Source organism: Pipistrellus kuhlii, unplaced genomic scaffold (assembly GCF_014108245.1).
Source record: "Pipistrellus kuhlii isolate mPipKuh1 unplaced genomic scaffold, mPipKuh1.p scaffold_m20_p_9, whole genome shotgun sequence".
Taxonomy (NCBI): Eukaryota; Metazoa; Chordata; class Mammalia; order Chiroptera; family Vespertilionidae; genus Pipistrellus; species Pipistrellus kuhlii.
In genome coordinates this window covers 33,986,972-34,005,320 of record NW_023425595.1, presented here as the reverse complement: position 1 = coordinate 34,005,320, position 18,349 = coordinate 33,986,972, and the positions used below count along the sequence as shown (strand labels likewise).

General features: G+C 38.8%; 1 protein-coding gene across 5 annotated transcripts in view; it reads right to left on the bottom strand.

Moving 5' to 3' along the window:
- POLD3 (DNA polymerase delta 3, accessory subunit) overlaps positions 1–18,349 on the bottom strand; it is a 46,853-nt gene that overhangs the window by 8,732 nt on the left and 19,772 nt on the right. For 4 of the 5 annotated variants that reach the window (XM_036427153.2, XM_036427150.2, XM_036427155.2 and 1 more), the window contains 4 exons: positions 15,489–15,750; positions 14,265–14,337; positions 9,324–9,489; positions 6,897–7,003 (listed from right to left, as the gene is read on the bottom strand). In XM_036427153.2, the coding sequence (XP_036283046.1) occupies positions 6,897–7,003; positions 9,324–9,489; positions 14,265–14,337; positions 15,489–15,750 (608 nt within the window). The remainder of the gene's footprint in view (positions 1–6,896; positions 7,004–9,323; positions 9,490–14,264; positions 14,338–15,488; positions 15,751–18,349) is intronic. The other variant, XM_036427152.2, reaches the window with a different exon arrangement.

Genomic DNA, 18,349 nt, shown 5'->3' with positions numbered 1-18,349 from the left:
AGAAATGACAGGGAAAAACAACTAAAATTTTCTGGACTTTACAATCATTCATTCTTATAATAACCCCACAAAGTAATTATTATTTGTTTTAAACTGAGGTTTCATTCAAAGACATTAAAACAAAACAAAACAACAAAAAAACCAACATGCCCTAGCTAGTTTGGCCAGGCCGAGTTTATTCTTGTATTATTCATTAATTATTGTATTATTTTCTATATAAACAATTGTAAACCTACTTTTGCCCCACCCTGTATAACTAACAAATTTGCAATTTTTCGGATAAAAAGCACACAAGTAGTGAAACATCACTTAGACTGCTCTCAACAAAAGAAAGCACCCTTTGCTGAGAACAGAACAAGACTGTAATAAAATGAATTTTAGGGATCCAGCAAAGTAACCACTTTGATCAGAATTTTCTGGCAGTGACTGGTAATTAGAATTCCCAGAAATCATAGCTTCCTAGGAAATTTTTTTTTCTACCCATCTTAACCTTCCAAAGGGGGTCATTTGCTTAACATTCTCCATAAGCAATCTCGAAGGACTGAAAATGTTTAGCAAAGACAAACATATTGGTTAAAACTATTTCCTAGCACCGTAGTTCTTAATGTTACTCCTTTCTGTATTCAGCCTTCTCTTACTTTAAGAAGAGAGTAACTGCGAAAAGTGCCGACTGCCAGGGAGAGAAGAAAGGAAGAGCTTCTTAAGGATATGGAGGTGGGAACTTCCTCAGAGAAGGAGGATGAATATATTACTTATTACTATTGTTAATTACTAATCAACAGGAAAAGTGGGGGGATAAGAAGAAAACAGTCTGTGTCAAGCACTCTCCTGGCATTATTTTTATCCTTTCTTTTTTTATTTTAGTATGTTTTTTGATTTTTTTAGAAAGGAAGAGAGATAGAAACATCATTGATCAGCTTCCTCCTGCCCGCTCCCTACTGGGAATAGAGTCCCACAACCCAGGCATGAGCCCTGACAGGGAATCGGCCAGAAGATCTGTTCCTGAGTCATCCTTCAACTGCCCCACCTGTCAGGCTCTCCTGGTACTTTCGACACATTATTTTATTTGATGTTCATAAAAAGCCTACACGGTTTCTAACAATATCTCCATTTTAGAGATGAGAAAACAAGGAATTGAAGTTGATAATCTGTCTAAAGGGTCACACAGTAAGTGGTGAGGTAAGATTTAAACGCAGACTGTCTGACTCCAAAGTCCCCAGGAAGTCCACTCCTGCTGCTTATGTGCTAACTGTGAGCTTAGAACAGCATCTAAACGGCACATATTCAGGGTAACAGAAATATAATACAACAAGAATAGGTTAGAGACTGTGGAAAGGTTTAAAATAAAATCCCACTGGCTTTGAGACAAAGAAATTTAGAAGTAAAATGGCCATGGTTTATAAATTTATTCAGATGCCAAACATCATTTTTGCCAGAGTAAAAATCCGAGAGCCTCTGCTTTTCATCTGTTACTATAGGTTGTCCATTTCTATCACATTTCTTCTCACTCATCTCCAAACCAAATAACCCCACTCATATTCCATATCACCCATGGGTATAATTGTTGTGGGCTAAGGACAGAATCACAGAGATTATTTCAAAAGTATGTAATGAGTGCTCAACCAACCACAGTAATTCCTTGACTTAGAGGCTGACTCCTTTACTAATAATACTAGAGTATCTAGTTTCCCTTTCTAATATACATTAGGCTCATGGCTTCAAAGACTTTTACAGAATCTTCCCCAAGTTCTTTTCCTATTTGAAAACAGGGAAGACTGTTCCAATTAATATGTATCCCTAAGTTCCTTCCTAATTATTTTCCCATGTGTCTGCAGAGAGTCGCCTCTATTTTCTCAATTCTTAACTAGTCAGAATGCTCCTTGATTGCTATTTCATCAACACACTTGGGAGTTTTCCTTTAAGTAGTCATAGTCAAAGCGTTTTGATAAATGCCACAGAATAAGTATACAGCAAACCCCTCTGGGATGCCCATAATGCATTCTCCCTACCCATTCCAAGGATTCATTAAAAAACCATGGCTCTGTTACGCACTGTACCTCTCACTGTTCCATAAACTTGAACATGTAAGCACAACTGGGAAGATCTAAACCCATGGAAGTGTCAAAAGATGTACCTCCTATCATAGCCAGATTCAACCTTTTGTACAGTTTCTTAGATCTATTCCTTTCTTTTACATTACTGTCATCAATATATACTTTTTCCCCCCACTCAAGAACAGGAGGCATGCTTGAGCTAATATCCCCTTTTGGAGAATTTATGTTATCATTTCAGTTCTTATAGTTTCTAAAAGTAGAATCTAACAAGTTTAGTTTTGTCCTTCAACAGCATAGCAGGTTTCTTTTTTTATTTCCCCACTCATTTTTCTTTAATATCTCGTAGCATCAATTTGTTTTTGTCTAAATGTACCTTTACATGATACTGAATTCCTTTGGACTAGTATTCCTCTTCCCTCCCATTACCTCAAATGTTTTATACCCATTATGGCAAGAATTCATGGAGAATCTATACTAATAAAAGGGTAATGTGCAAATTGGTCAGGATGCCCTCACGCAACGACCGAACAGCAAGCTGTGTGGAGTGACCAGGCCGGCACAGGGCGGGGAGGGGGGAGGACAGTGAGGGGCCACCAAATAAACGGAACAGCAGGCTGCGTAGGGCGACCAGGCCAGCAGAGGGGGGCAGTGAGGGGCAACCAGGCTGGCAGAGGGGGGCAGTGAGGGGCGATGGGAGGAGCAGGGCTGCCAGTAGACAGGGGCCTGCGGTGGGAGGGGCCAGGTGGGGGCATGGAGGATGGGCCAAGACCTGCCCCTGGGCCCACCACAGCTTGCAGCCCACAGTTCCTTTCAAGGTGCATAATTTATGCACTTGGCCCTTAGTACTGTATATAGAAGATTAAAACAATCATTTGGGGTCTGGAATAAATTAATTCAATTTATATTAATTTTCTAGGTGAGAATCTCGCCATTATCTTACAAAAGTGTCTATATCTTAAAACTGGATGGGCCCATGACATCATTCTCTTTCAATGATGACACTATAAATTCTTCATTTTAGCATGGTTTTACTTATATGGTGTGGAACGTCACCAACACCTTGATGGCTACAATATAACCTGTTTTTAAAGATTCACATGAATGGAACATCTCCGGTTTATTTTTTGGAAAAGAAAAGATCTTCAGATGGTCTTGATGTACCCTGAGACTTTTGCTGAGTGGCCTCAGACCCACTGATGCCAAGTTTGAATGTTTATCATCCTGGTGTGAACACCATGCCCCTAGCTGGTGTGACTCATTGAGAACCTGCTTTAAGTAATTCATGTATCACTAAGGGCTCTTTTAGTACCTAAACCTGATAGACAGCCAGCAGGTGGAGCCGGACCCAGGAGTACCTTGAGCCTTTTGATGACCTACCCCAGGCTGGGTACTGATGAATGCAGGCCTCAGTATGAAGCGTGGCCCTTCCCACATGCACCTTGGCCCAGCAGAGGTGGCCACCAACTGTGGATCACTCTGTAGCTCTAACAGGTAGCCCAGTGCCAGTCACAGGCAGTGTCCAACACTGACCTGCACCAGAGTCCTCTCCATAGAGTTAATGCTTCAATGAGTGATAACTGCTGTTTTGGCATATGTAAGATATAAATTTCAAAAAAGGTCTAACTTCGTAAAGATGGTCTGTTACATGCCATTTGTGAATTGTCGTTCAGATGAAAGAGTGTAAGTATATACTCAAACCCCTGATGGGTTTAGGAAATATGGTTGATTCAAGTAAAGGATCTTTCTATTCTGGCTTCTTCATTAGTCCCATCAAAAACATTAAACCAAGAAACTTGTTTATATCCATATAAGTAATGTCCATCCATGGTGAAGTTTTAGCAGAGGTTTTGTGGTATATTTCCATTTGATGATGAAATTGGTTTGAGAAGAAGATGGAAAAACTTATAAAAAATAAATTGGTTACTACACTTATACTTCGTGGATCTTCAAATTGAACAGTTATGCCTGAAATACTTATATAAACTTCCAAAGCTGGTAAATGTCTTTTTCTGTCCATACTTCTTCAGAATCACTTTCACTGTCAGATATTATCACATTTCTCTTTTACCTTTGTGATGGTCTAATGTCAGGCTCATTACTATCTTCCAACAAAATACTACTGTCTTCCAACTGACTACCAAAGTCACTCGACCAATCAAATAGTGTCTGTACATAATTTGTTCAAAAGTTCTTCTCTGTTGTGACATGTCTTTTTAAAAACTTTTGCCATAATAAAAGATGGATGGAAAGAATTAGATGTATTGCTTGTCACATCTCTTGAAATACTGACTCATGAGTTGAGAAAAATGAAGAGGAAAACTAGGGACACATAATGAAGAGGAAAACGAGGAACGGCCAAAAAAGTGCCAAGTGATGAAGTGGCTCATATCTCACACCTCTTATAATCTGAGCCTAAACAAAGATAAGAAAAAAGTCTAGATCTCTCTTTTAAAACTCTACATTGCTTTCAGATCTTAAATTAATGTAAGTGTAGACACGAGTTATCTGTGACCAGTCAATGCAATTTGGGAAGGAAACACAAGTTAACCCGTGACTAGTCAGCAATGTTCAGATGCAGAAACACGAGTGTACTCAGATGTATCAGTGAGGCTAGGATGCTCAAGGATCTTAGGGAATGAAGGGAGGAACTCAGTGAAAACTGTAATAAAGAGGTAGTAAGCTTAAACAAATGATATAGAAACCATAAAAAGGAGCCAGTCAAAAATGAATAATACAATAACTGAAATGAATACTACACTAGAAGGAATGAGCAGCAGATTAGATGTAGTAGTGAGTCAAATCGGCCATTTGAAAAACAACGTAACAGAAGACACACATTCAGAACAGCAAAAAGAAAAAAATGAGTTTAAGGGGCCTATGGGACAACATCAAGCATTATATCATCTGCATCATAGGGAAAATGGAGGAAAAGAGACAAAGGAATTGAGAACCTATTTGAAGAAATAATAACTGAAAACTATGTTCCTAACTTGATGGAAAAAAAAAAGGCACACATGTCAGGAAGTCCAGAGAATCTCAAACAAAAAGAACCAAAGAGTCCCATCCACATTAAGACACTTCATAATTAAAATGGCAAAGGTTAAAGACAAAGAGAAGTATTATAAACTGCAAGAGAAAGATAGTTAATTAACTACAAGTGAGCTCCCATAAGTCTATCCACTGATTTCTCAAAATATAACACTAGAGGCCAGAGGGACTCATACAACACCCCCCAAAAACCCCAAACAATTCAATTTAAAAAATGGGTAGATCATGCAGGGAGAACAAAGGATAAAATATTTAACTGCAGCAGTATTTGACTATATTCTGCGCAGTGAGAAGACCTTAAGTTATTTTCAAGGTCCACCATTTCTTTTCAGTAGGGTCAAATTTCTAAGCTTTCTAAATCTCCATTTTCCAGCTCATGAAAAGAAAATAGGATTCCACCGAGTCTCCTATCTATCCACTCCAGGACTTCTGTGAGGATCAAATGAGATGAGGCACAGGAAAACGCTTCACAGACATTTGGTTACAGTGTAAAATGTTTCCACCTGGCTATAAAACAAGTTGTGTTCCTGGGCTGAAGAAATTGCAAGGAGGCTAGTCGTCACTAGGGAAAGGAAGCCAGGCATTGCTATGTGATGTCATTACCAGGACAGACACTTATCATATTAGCCTTTTATATATATAGATAGCAAAGATATGTGCTCATCAACAGATGAGTGGATAAAAAAAAGCATTGGTACATATATACAATGGAATATTATTTGGCCAAAAAAAGAATAAAATTCTACCATTTGCAATAGCACGGATGGACCTGGAAGGTATTATGCTAAGTGAAATAAGTCAGAGAAAGACAAGTACTATATGATTTCACTTATATGTGGAATCTATAGGGCAAAATAAATGGACAAACAAAATAGAAACAGACTCACAGATACAGAAAACAAACAGATGGGGGGACAGTACAGGGTGGTGGCGGCAGTGGTGTTTGTGGGGCTGGGTGAAAAGGTGAAGGATTCGTAATTACAAATTGGTAGTTACAAAAATGTCCTGGAGATATAAGTACAGCACAGAGAACATAGCATTATTGTAATAACTATGCACAGTTCCAAGTGGGTACTTGAAATATCAGGGGACCACTCTGTAAAGTATAATATATTGTAACCTAACCACTATGCTGCACATCTAAAACTAATACAGAATAATACTAAATGTAAACTGCAGTTAAAAAAAAAAATTTAAATTTAAAAATAAATAAAAAGAAAAGGTCTTTGATGATATATGTTAATAGTCCTTATTTTCTTTTCCTTTGTATCTGTTATTTCGGCAAATTATAAGAAAATGGTAAAAAGGCTAAAGTAGATTTTAAACAGAAATGTGTGTCTGAATGCTAGGATTACTAGAGTAGTTGTGACCCATACTAAATTACCTTTTAGCTCCTTGAGCATCATAATACGAACTCACCCCTTCTATAGCCTAAATGTTTACGTTTCCCCCAAATTCCTATGTTGAAGCCCCAATCCTTAATAGGATTTTGGGAAGTAACTGAATCAAGCGAATGGGGCCGAATGAATGAGATTAGTGCCTTTACTAGAGACATAAGAGAACTTCTCTTCCTGCCATGTAAGGACAGAGCAAAAAAGGTGTTCTTCTGCAAACCGGGAAGAGCTCTCTCATTAGGAACTGAATGAGCCAGTATCCTCATTTTGGACTTCTCAGCCTACAAAACTGTGAGGAATAAATTTCCATTGTGTAAGCCACCCACCCTACGGTATTTTTGTTATAACAGGCTGAACTGACAGATAATTCTACTAGCCAAAAATTAATAGCAATACCCACCTTCATCTTCACTGCTATCAGACTCAGGAAGTTTAAGTCTTCTCCTCTTTTTCTTCATGTTTACAGTTTCTTTTGTCTCATCATCAGAGAACTCCACTCGCTTCCCCCTGTGGCCATCCAGGAAAAATTTAAGCATGTTACACAGGAATAAAATTAAAAGTATTCATATGCTACTATGGGTCTTGCTTCATAACTCATGGTCTTAATTCCAGAGGACAGAAAAGTCAGTAAGAATTATTTTTAAGGCTAACTGACCGCAACTAGGTTACTTCATGGGATGACCAGAATAAAAAATTTCTTTAGCTCTCTAAAGACCACTGGAAACTACTACCAGATTATTGAGCATCTTCCTAAATTCTTACTGCCCCTATTGGCCTTTCAATAATTCAACAAGCATTTAATAAGCAGCTACTACCTACATAAATGAGGCACTTTGCTAAACAATGAGGCTATAAAGATCAAGAAAATATTGTTCTCAAAGGAGCCTTAACTGGAAAGACTGATATAAACACTACTGTAATACAATGTGATCATTTTTCCAGAAAAATGTTATGGGACATGAGTCTTACTTGAAAACTTTAAAAGTATAAGTTCATCAGATAGAAAAGGGGAACATATTTTATAGAGAAAAAAAAAACCCAATATGAGCAAAAGCATAAAAGCTCAAGGTGATTCTAATAACAATAAAAAACTTATACTCCATCCTATCCTGACATTATTTAGTTCCTCTGGATACTCCGTCACATTACTCATTCATTCAAGAGCCCACTGTGTGTTAGAGACATAATTTTTATCTACAACTATTTTACTTCTTATGTAACTTTAAGTATCAACTTATTTTTCTATCTTAAGATACAAAAAAGACAAATTAAACCCAAAATAAATAGAAGGAAATAATAAACGTAAGAGCAGAAATCAATTAAGTAAAGAAAGTTAACACATATAAAAGTCATTATTTTGGGGGGAAAGATTTATAAAATTAAAAAGCCTTTTACAAGACTGATAAAAAAAAAAGACAAAAACTATAAAGAATGAAGGAATCTGTAGTAGTAACTACAGATACTCAAAGAATAAGGATATATTATGAACAACTTTAACCCAATAAGCTCAACAACTTAGACGAAATAAATTCCTTTAAAAACACAACCAAACTGATTCAAAAAGAGCAAAAAAATTTGAAGAGCTCTATTTAAAGAAATAAAATTCATTTCTTAAAAAAAATTCCCAAAAAGAAAACTCCAGGCCCAGATTCACTTGTGAATTTTATCAAACTTTGAAGAGAGAAATACATATCATATACAAATATAAAACAGAGGAATACTGACTCCTCCCAACTAATTTTAAGAAGTCAGCATAACACTAATACTAAAATGTGATTAATGTTACTAGAAAAGATCCTTATAAATGTAGGGACAAAAAATCCTTATAATATTAAGTAGAATCCAGCAATATGTAAAAAGACTAGTAGACCATGACCAAGTTGGGATTTATCCCAAGAATGCAAGGTTGGTTTAACATTTGAAAACCAATCAATGTAATACACTACATTAACAGAAACACTGTATGATCATTTCAATAAATGCAGAAAAACCATCTGTCAACACCCATTCATAATAAAACCTCCCAGCAAACTAGGAACAGAATGTCTTCCATTTAATAAAGGGCACCTATTAAAAATATACAGTTAACATTATATTTAGTGCTGAAATACGGAATGCAATCCTGTCAATAACCATCGAGAACAAATGTACCCATGCCGAGACATTTTAATCCGGAGGTGAGGCCAATTGGACAGAGCCTTGACCCTGAAACTTCAGCATTTTGTTGATGTTTCTATTAGAGTGTCCCCAACCTTGCCACAAAAGTCAAGTATTTCTGGGCCTATCAGTGCTGACAGTGTCCTTTAGAATTTCAACAGACTAATTCCTACCAACTATGAGGTAGTGTCTCAAATTCCTGGATCCATTTTTAACAGCTTGTGTGCTTTTATTTTCTTTTCTAATTACATTTTACCACTTGAAAAATAAACTCATTGATATAAAAAGAAAACAAAGAACTTTTTCTCTTAAATTTGACTGGAAAGGGTAACCTTTCATTTGCAATTTGAAGTGAAAAACAGACACACCATCAGGCACACTTATGCCATGTCCATAAATTCAAAATAAAGGAGAAAAAACAATTGATTTAGGCCAATGGAGTCCAAAAAATACACTTTGGGTTTTAAATGATCTAAAATGCAGATTCTAGGTCTACTTCGATAGATAAGATATTGAACTTCCCCCCTCACTTTGGTTATTAGCTATATCCTGACGGCATTAAATAGGATTTAGTGCTCAACTGAAAACTGCCTGCTGTCAATAAGCCCAGACAGACCTTGTCAACCCCAGAAAAAACACACTTTCCCCAAAAGTGACAATATTTTCCTACTTTTTTTTCTCTTTCTGCTGCATCTTAACAGGCTCTGCTTTTTTGCTGGATTTCTTCAGACCTGCAGGGGCTGCCAGCTTTGGTTCAGTGACAGACAGTAGAGGTTGTTCCACTACTTTTTCTTCTTTTACTTCTTGTTCTGAATCCAAGTTGACTTTCAGTTTATCTACAAATAAAGTATAGCAGACAATGTACAATCCCATTGTGCAATAACAATCTATCATTCCTTTGACAGCCTACTAAGTGCCAGGTAACATGTTAGGAGGAGAGGGTAATGGGGAAGAATACAGTCCCTGTCCTAACAGAGCCCATGGTCTAGTCAGAAAACATTTCTCCTTTCCAACTACCACTCTAGCTACCGTGTTTCCCCGAAAATAAGACATCCTCCGAAAATAAGACCTAGCGCATGGAAAGATAAGACATCACCTGAAAATAAGACCTAGCACAACTTTGGGAGAAAAAATTAATATAAGACACTGTCTTATTTTCGGGGAAACAGGATATTACTCTTTTCTTTTCTGCCTCCAGCTAATCCCTCTTAATATCACAGCCCTCAGGGCAAGTGATAGTAAAAGCAAGGCTTAGGAAAGAAATGAGATATCATTATTCTCATTAGCTAGATGAGGAAACTAGCTCAGAGGAATTAAAGAGTCAGAGGACTTAAAATGTTTCTCAAAAGTACACAGCTTACAAATAGTGACAAGAGAAATTTGTACTAAGATCTTATTTTCTACTAGAGGCCCAGTGCATGAAATTCGGAGGAGGAGTCCCCTCAGCCCAGCCTGCACCCTCTCCAATCTGGGACCCCATGGGGATATCCAACTGTTGGTTTAGGCCACATCCCGGGGGATCGGGCCTAAATCAGCAGGACATCCCATTCATAATCCTAGACTGCTGGCTCCTAATGGCTCATCTACCTGCCTGCCTGGTGGGCAGAGCCTCCCTCTGCGGGGCAATCAATCATGGGGCTCCCAGACTGCAAGAGGGTGCAGGCCAGGCTAAAGGACCCCCTCCCCCTGAGTGCACAAATTTAGTGCACATATAAAACTATAATTGGCCAATTAGCTGGTAAAGAGGCAGTTTATTGTAACAATTTCAGGCAACTGTTAAGAAAAATGTAATCACATTTCTTCATTACCTGAATGGTCAAGTTACTAGTATCATCTTGATTAATTAAAAGCATCTCATATAAAAATACTCAAGAGAATATAAAACCACTTTTCAAGCAAAGAAAAGTAACATAATGACTGTCATCAAAGCTGCAACTGTTTTAACATAAAAGGCATTAATTTTTTTGTTATTGAGATATAAATCACACATCATAAAATTTAACCTTTTAAAGTGTATAATTTAGTGTCTTTTATTTGTGTAACCACCACCAGTATCCAATTTTAGAAACTTTTCATCACTCCCAGACCTTGATAAGCACTAATCTACTTCCTGTCTCTACAGATTTGCCTATTCTGGAATCAAATAATACGAGGCCTTTTATTTTTGGCTCCTTTCATTTCTCATATTTCAAGTTCATCCATGTTGTAGCATGTAAATCAGTACTTCATTCTTTTTTGACTGAATAATATTCCACTGTGTGGGTAAGCCACTGCAGTATATCCATTCATCAAATTATGGACTTTTGGGTTGTTTCCACTTTTTAGCTATTATGAATAATGCTTCTGTGAACATTTGTGTACAAGTTTTGTATGGACATACAGTTTTAATTCGTGTGTAGATACCTGGCAGTGGAACTGCAGGATACCTTTAGATTTAATTTTTTTGTAGCATTGCCATACTCTTTTTTAAAATGAGCACACCATTTTTCATTGCCCAAAGCAATGAATGAGAGTTCAATTTCTCCACATCTTTGCCAATGCCTGTCCAGCATTAAGTTGTAAACGTTCAAGTTCCCACAGTCACCTCTCTTCATCTAACTCTCAAGCTCCATTTTCATTGCAATGAAAATGTGTTAAATATAATAAAAATATTCATAATTTAACTCTAAACATTCTTGAAAAAAGTGTTAAATAATCAACTTTGTAAGCCATTCTTCTTATTAGGTAAACTGGAGGCCCAGTGCACGAAATTATTTGCACTGTGGGGGGGGTGGTGGTGGTGTTCCTCAGCCGAGCCTGTGCCCTCTTACAGTCCAGGAGTCCTCGGAGGATGTCCAACTGCTGAGGAGGTGGGAGAGGCTCCTGCCACTGTCACTGTGCTTGCTAGCCATGAGCCCAGATCAGGGCTTCTGGCCAAGTGGCATTCCCCTTGTGGGAGTGCACTGACCACCAGGGAGAAGCTCTTATGTTAAGCTTCTTCCCCCTGGTGGTCAGTGTGTATCATAGCAATCAGTCAATCCACCATTTGGCTGATTTGCATATTACCCCTTTATTATATAGGATATTGAATTATTTTATTTTATTTAGGTTTTACTCCTCTTTCTACTATATCCCATTATAACACCCTTTACTCTCTGCCTAACAATTACAATCATTAACTACTTTATTATTTTTATATTTATTTGTGTCTCTGCCATGAGAATGAATATAAGGGCCACGAGGGCAGGAATCTTGTTTGCATATGTTTTTATCATTGTAGTACCAATGCATAATAGTGCCAATAGTAGATGTTAGTAAATACTTGCTAAATAACGCACATGAATAAATAAGTGTATACTTCTATTTAGTTTGATTTCCCCACTTTCAGGTCTTTCCAAAGCAGCAGCGTCATCTGCTATTTGGTATTTTCTCGAAGAGGCAGCTGATTTTTATTTTATTTTTTTACAATTAGCAAATATTCACATTTTACGTATTTTAAAAATAATTTAAAAATTCACCCCGCCAGTGTGGCTCAGTGGATGAGCATCAACCTATGAATGAAGAGGTCAGGGCATAGGCCTGAGTTTCGGGCTCAATCCTCAGAGGAGGGCATGCAGGAGGCAGCAATCAATGATTCTCTCTCATCATTGATGTTTCTATCTCTCTTTCCCTCTCCCTTCTTCTCTAAAATAAATAAAAATAGGTATTTAAAAAATTCACTGGTTATTAAGGTTAAGACGCATAAAAAGCAAACATGTGAACCTCACTGAGGTTGCCAAGAAACCACATAATCTAATTGGGTACAGTGGGCAGAGCAGTACCAGCTGTACCGGCTAATGACATTAGCACGATGTGTCTTCATAGAAGTAGGTAGCCCTCCTTGTTCACTGTACTTGCAAGAATACAATTGTGCTTCCCAATATCCTGAAAGTATCAAATTTTCCATATGCTTTCAGAACACAAAAATGTTCTTGGATAGCTTTTATGACAAATAAAACACTATCATACCAACCCCTCTCCCAACCACCAATTTGACCATCACAGAAAAGCAGAATTCTAATTTTGCTTGCATAGGCCCCTAATAAAATGCTTCTCCACAAAATCTTTATAAAACTGACACTCCAAAAAACTGTGCTATAATTATCCTGCAACTCCTACGTTCTTCCTGATATTTTGCCACATACCCTCAGGGGATGTTTACTTGACATAAGTATGAAAATATGGGACTATTGGTTCCTTCCATATGAAAGAAATTGTTGTTTTTTAATTTAATAGAGGAGAAAATTTTAAATGGCCACTTTAGATCCCTATCTGAGCACTTCTAATTCACACTGAAGTCTAATCTGCAAAAATAACTAAAGAAAGGCTAAAGCTTTGTTTGTGCAGCCCCGTGGGAGATAGGGATAGTAATGGTCACACCTCAACACTGTACTACTTAACCAGCAAGCCTCCCTTTTGTTTTAATTCCCATTTACAAGAGCTCTATAAAACAATATCTTTTTCTTTTCAAGGCAGGAGGTAAAAATAGGAATAGTAAACTACACTCCAAACCAGCAGTCGCCAACTGATGGTCCGTAGGTCCGAAAGGTTGGCGACCACTGCTCCGAAGAATCTAAACTGAACCAAACTCACTCATAAAATCCACTATTCCAGTTGGGTTAACTTCATTAATATATTGAAAACTGATGCGAAGATCCAGGAATGCTACATGGTAGTGTCCCAGATGGGTAAAGCAGGCTTTCATCGCAGATAGGTTGTAAATTATTTTTATAATACTAGAGGCACAGTAAACGAAATTCGTGTGGGGGAAGGGGGGAGGGGTAGAGAGAAGGTCACTTCAGCCCAGCTTGCACCCTCTCCAATCTGGGACCCTAAGGGGGATGTCCGACTGCCTGGGACCACTGGCTCCTAACTGCTCACCTGCCTGACTGCCTGATCGCCTCTAACTGCCCTCCCCCTGCCCCGGCTGGCCTAGTTGCCCTTACAGCCTCCTCCCCCCGCTAGTTTGGTCACCCCCAACTCCCCCCCCACCCCCCGCAGGTCTGGTCACCCCATGCAGCCTGCTGCTCGGTCGTTTGGTCGCCCCTCACTAACCCCCCTACCGATCTAGTCACCTCACAAAGCTTGTTCAGTCATCCATTAGGTTGCGATAGTGGCTTAGGCATAGATAGATAGATAGATAGATAGATAGATAGATAAACAGACAGATGAGAGAGAGAGAGAGAGAGAGACTTATAGCCCTGTGCACAAATATGTGCACCAGTAACTCACTGCTGCCCTCCAGTAGCTCTCTGCCTGCTCCCCCGCCCTCCTGTAGCTTCCACTCCGGCCCCCCCCCCTGCCCCGGCCTCCCCTCATAGCTTGCTGCCCTGCCTACTCCTGTAGCTCTCTGCTGCCCTCTGTAGCTCCCTCTGCCCCCCTGGCCTCCCCCTCTTAGCTTGCTAACCTGCCCCCTCCTGTTGCTCTCTGCTGCCCGCTTGTAGCTCACTGACCTACTCTCCTGCTGATCCATGATCTGGTCATTATGCAGTCAGTCATTATGCTTCATAGCTTAACAAACATCTGCAAATTACATCTTTATTATATAGGATTAATATATTAGTATTCAAAAAGAAGGTAAGAACATGCTTACTCATAGCAGCTTTTCCAAAAAAATTGCTCATCACAGTCCCTTTCCCTGGTGCCTTGCTGCTTGCTGAAGATGCCTAAAAGTATAGAAAGAGAAAACACAATTTTTTTCTTAGTGTTTAGGCTGCTGTTCAAAATATGTCTCCGATAAACTTTCTTCAACAGTAGAGCACACTGTCATGATGGTTCAGTCTATATAATCATGCCAAACATGTATGCATTAGATATAAGAATAAATCCAGACCCACCAATATCAGTATTAATCTCCAAAGCTTAGGTTCTCACAGTTCTTATAAAATTACTAGAGGCCCAGTACATGAAAATTCATGCACTACAGAGGGGTTCCCTCAGCCCGGCCTGACCCTCTCACAGTCTGAGAGCCCTCAGGGGCAGGAGGCGACCTGGTGATCAGGAGGTGATGCCCCCCCATCATGCCTCTGCTGCTGCCGCTGGTGGCAGCACAAGCCTCAGCCGGCCATGGTTACCTGAGCCTCGGGTGGCTCTGGCAGCTGCCATTCAAGGCTTGCCTGCACCTCGGGGCAGCCCTGGGAAGCTGTGCAGCTGCCATCCAAGGCTTGCCTGTGCCTCAAGCCGGCCCTAGGCGGCTGGGCAGCTGACATCCGAGGCTTGCCTGCACTTCAGCGGCTGGGCAGCTGAAGGGACTGGGGGACTCCAGAGGCAGGCACATGGAGCAGCCGGGCCTTGCTGCACACCTGCCACCCCAGTGGGGCTGAGGGGACTGGGTGCAGCCATCTTTGAGGGCGGGACAGTCAATTAGCATATTCCCTCCTTAGTGGCTGTGGGTGCCGCCATCTTTGTGACAACATGAGAATCAATTAGCATATTCTCTCTTTATTAGATAGGATTAACCATAAATGTTTCTAAAATTTTGACTGAATTTAAAAACTACTTAGTTTGACAAAATTAAAATAGGTCAGAGACTGTATGATACATGATAGGGAAAAACCTGCAAAATATTACATTTGTAATCATCACAAGTGAATTTGATGCTGGTTCCACCATTTAGTAGCTCAAGGCTTAGTGAGAAGCATTATCAAAAGAAAAAGACTGTTTCATATGAAAATATCAAGAATTAAGGATTCAAGCTGAAGTATAAAGTAGAACTAAATATCAGACCCTTATATAATCAAACTACCACCACTGGAACTACGATTGCTTTTCTAGTTACCCATCTGAGTTGAAAGGCATACCTTTATGGAAGACTTACATTTGTTACCTCTTTAGCTTCCGTTTTGGTTTCCTTGTTGGTATCTTGGCTTTTAGAAGCAGCTTTAGAGGCAAACATTCCCATAATTCCTTTAGGTTGGTGGGGAATCTGTTTGGAAGTAGGTGGGCCATGACCGTTGGCAGTCAGCTCACTAGTGGCTTGTGTTTCACTTGATACCTGAAGATTTGACTGCTCAAACTTTTCAGAAGACGAGGTTTCAGAAGCTCTAGGAACTGCAGCTGCACACTGTATGGCACTAAACCTGAGACAGAAATGTTACGTTAATGTCAATATCGAACCTTACTTTCAAACTCTTGCTTCTTCAGTGTAATACTTTTTAAGCTTAACACTATTAAAGGAGAAAATATGAGAACTAGAATGAATTTTAGGAATTATTTTGAGCAGAACACTCATTCAGATAAATATTAGAGAGAAGCCAGTGACCTGTCTTAGATTATATCGATATATCTAGCTGGTAACAAGACTAGGTTTGGAATCAAAAGTAGAATAGAAGAGGATTTGAGATCTTGCTCCCCAGCATGTTGTCAATTTGGTTCAAATAAATTCTTATAAAAATCAAAACAAAACAAAAAACCCTAGGATATGGAATCTAGCATTAAATATTCTCTTTTGAAAAAAGCATCCTGCCAAAACTAGTTTGGCTCAGTGGATAGAGCATCGGCCTGTGGACTGAAAGGTCCCAGGTTCGATTCCAGTCAAGAGCATGTACCTTGGTTGCGGGCACATCCCCAATAGGGGATGTGCAGGAGGCAACTGGTCGATGTTTCTCTCTCATCGATGTTTCTGGCTCTCTATCCCTCTCCCTTCCTCTCTGTAAAAAAAATCAATAAAATATATTTTTTTTAAAAGAAAAAAGCATCCTAATTCTAAATAGTGAGAATATATCAAACAATAATAAAAGATTAGTAGTTTCACCATACTTGGGAAACCAAATTATAATAATCCTCGTTTTTAATTATTTACTGCATGCAATAAATATTGACTGATTCAAAATTAAGAGCTCCAAATATTAACAAATTTCCTGGCAACTCTCCTAGCCAGAGTGGGTCATGATTAAAACATGTAAGAAGCCATAGCTGGTTTGATCCCCAGTTAGGGAGTGTGCAGAAGGCAGTCAATCAATGATTCTCTTATCATTGATGTTTCTCTCTCTGTCTCCCTTCCTTTCTGAAACCAATAAAAATATACTAAGGGGAAAAATATGAAAGAAGCACCTGCTCACATCATTCAATTGTTTGGAACATCATCCAGATTCGCTAAGGTACGAGTTTGATCTCTGGTCGGGCACACATAAGAAGCAACCACAACCAATGAATGCACCAATAGATGGAACAACAAATCCCCCCTGCCTCTCTCTCTCTCTAAAATCAATAAACAAAAAAAAATTTTTAATAAAAATAAAACATGGAAGAAGCTGGGAACACACAGCATTGCTTCTTATGACCTGTGGTCTTTAACAATTGGTTGCTAATAATTTCTAATACCACCAACTAACAGCACCAGAAAAGTATGTCCAAAGCCAAGTGCATAAATTTGGAACTGTTTGAATGGATATTAAAAGGGAACATTCATTGTAGAAATGCCTGTTTCACACAAATCCATAATGTAATATTCCACATTGTGAATGGATAACTGATCTAGCCTTCTCAAATGGCTACACTTAAAAAGCAAAGTTCCCCAAGTCTTCCTAACAAAGAACATTTTATTTCCCAGTCTTTTGCTTACTGTGGGTATGTAAGAGTTCCTTGAAGTTAGGGAAACGTACTATTCATCATTTGTATTTCAGGTAGTCAGCATAAGACCTGGCATATAAAAGTGTCAGGAAATATATACTGAAAGAATGATTATTTAAGCCACTGAAAGTGAGGCTTCTGGCTTCTCTCCCGTCTTCACTTCAAGTTGGGATGGGAGAAGATGGAGGTTAAACTATGTGATGAAAGCAATTATCTTAGAGATCAACCAGGCACAGATTTAAGATTAACTGCTAGAATAACTGGCGTAAGGGGAGGGGGGGGTGGGGGGGGCCGCGGGAGAAACAACCCTGATAAATCATTTCATTTCAAAAGTAACTTCAGATTGAACAGCCCCAAAGCTAGAATTTACAGTTCCAAAAATCTTCCACTGATTTATTGTGGTCCACGTTAGTAAATCCTACATTAACACAAATATTTTGTGCATCAGAATTATGAACAGACGGAAATCATTTCCTTTCACCCACAACTCTACGTCTCTGGCCTTGCAGTGCTTCCATGTAGAAGGAAAAGAGCAATGTTTTATTTCACCGTCAACATCTAAAGTTGGCCCCAAGACAACCTTTCTCCATTTGGTCTACATTCCACACCTTAGGGTCAGGACCAGGAATTGGCAAAGAGGAAGAGACCAAACTAAACTGGGAACTCGTCCGAAGAGAGAAGAATCTGCTCAATCCTAAAATTTCAACTTTCTTCCTGTCACAGCACTTCTTAAAAACACATGAAACAATGAGTCAGATCTCAGTTGGCCCATAATTCTCAGGACCAAATACTAAACTTCTTTATTGGAGATAAATTCTTCACATTTTTACCAAAGCTACTTTAAGTATTGAAGTAAAGTTTCATTAAAGTGCTTGCTATTACCACATTTCTACTTGCCATCTTTATTTTAGAGGTCCCTGTGCAATTTTTTTGAACATTTGAGTCACCTTTATTCTTGTTTGCTTACTTACTTAATACATCAGAAGAAATAATTTTTAAAGCTTGACATACCATGACTGAATTTTAATAGACTATTTTTGAAATCTAATATAATTTACATAAATGTATCAGGTATTTTTTCCTATAATCTTTCCCTAGAAGACACAG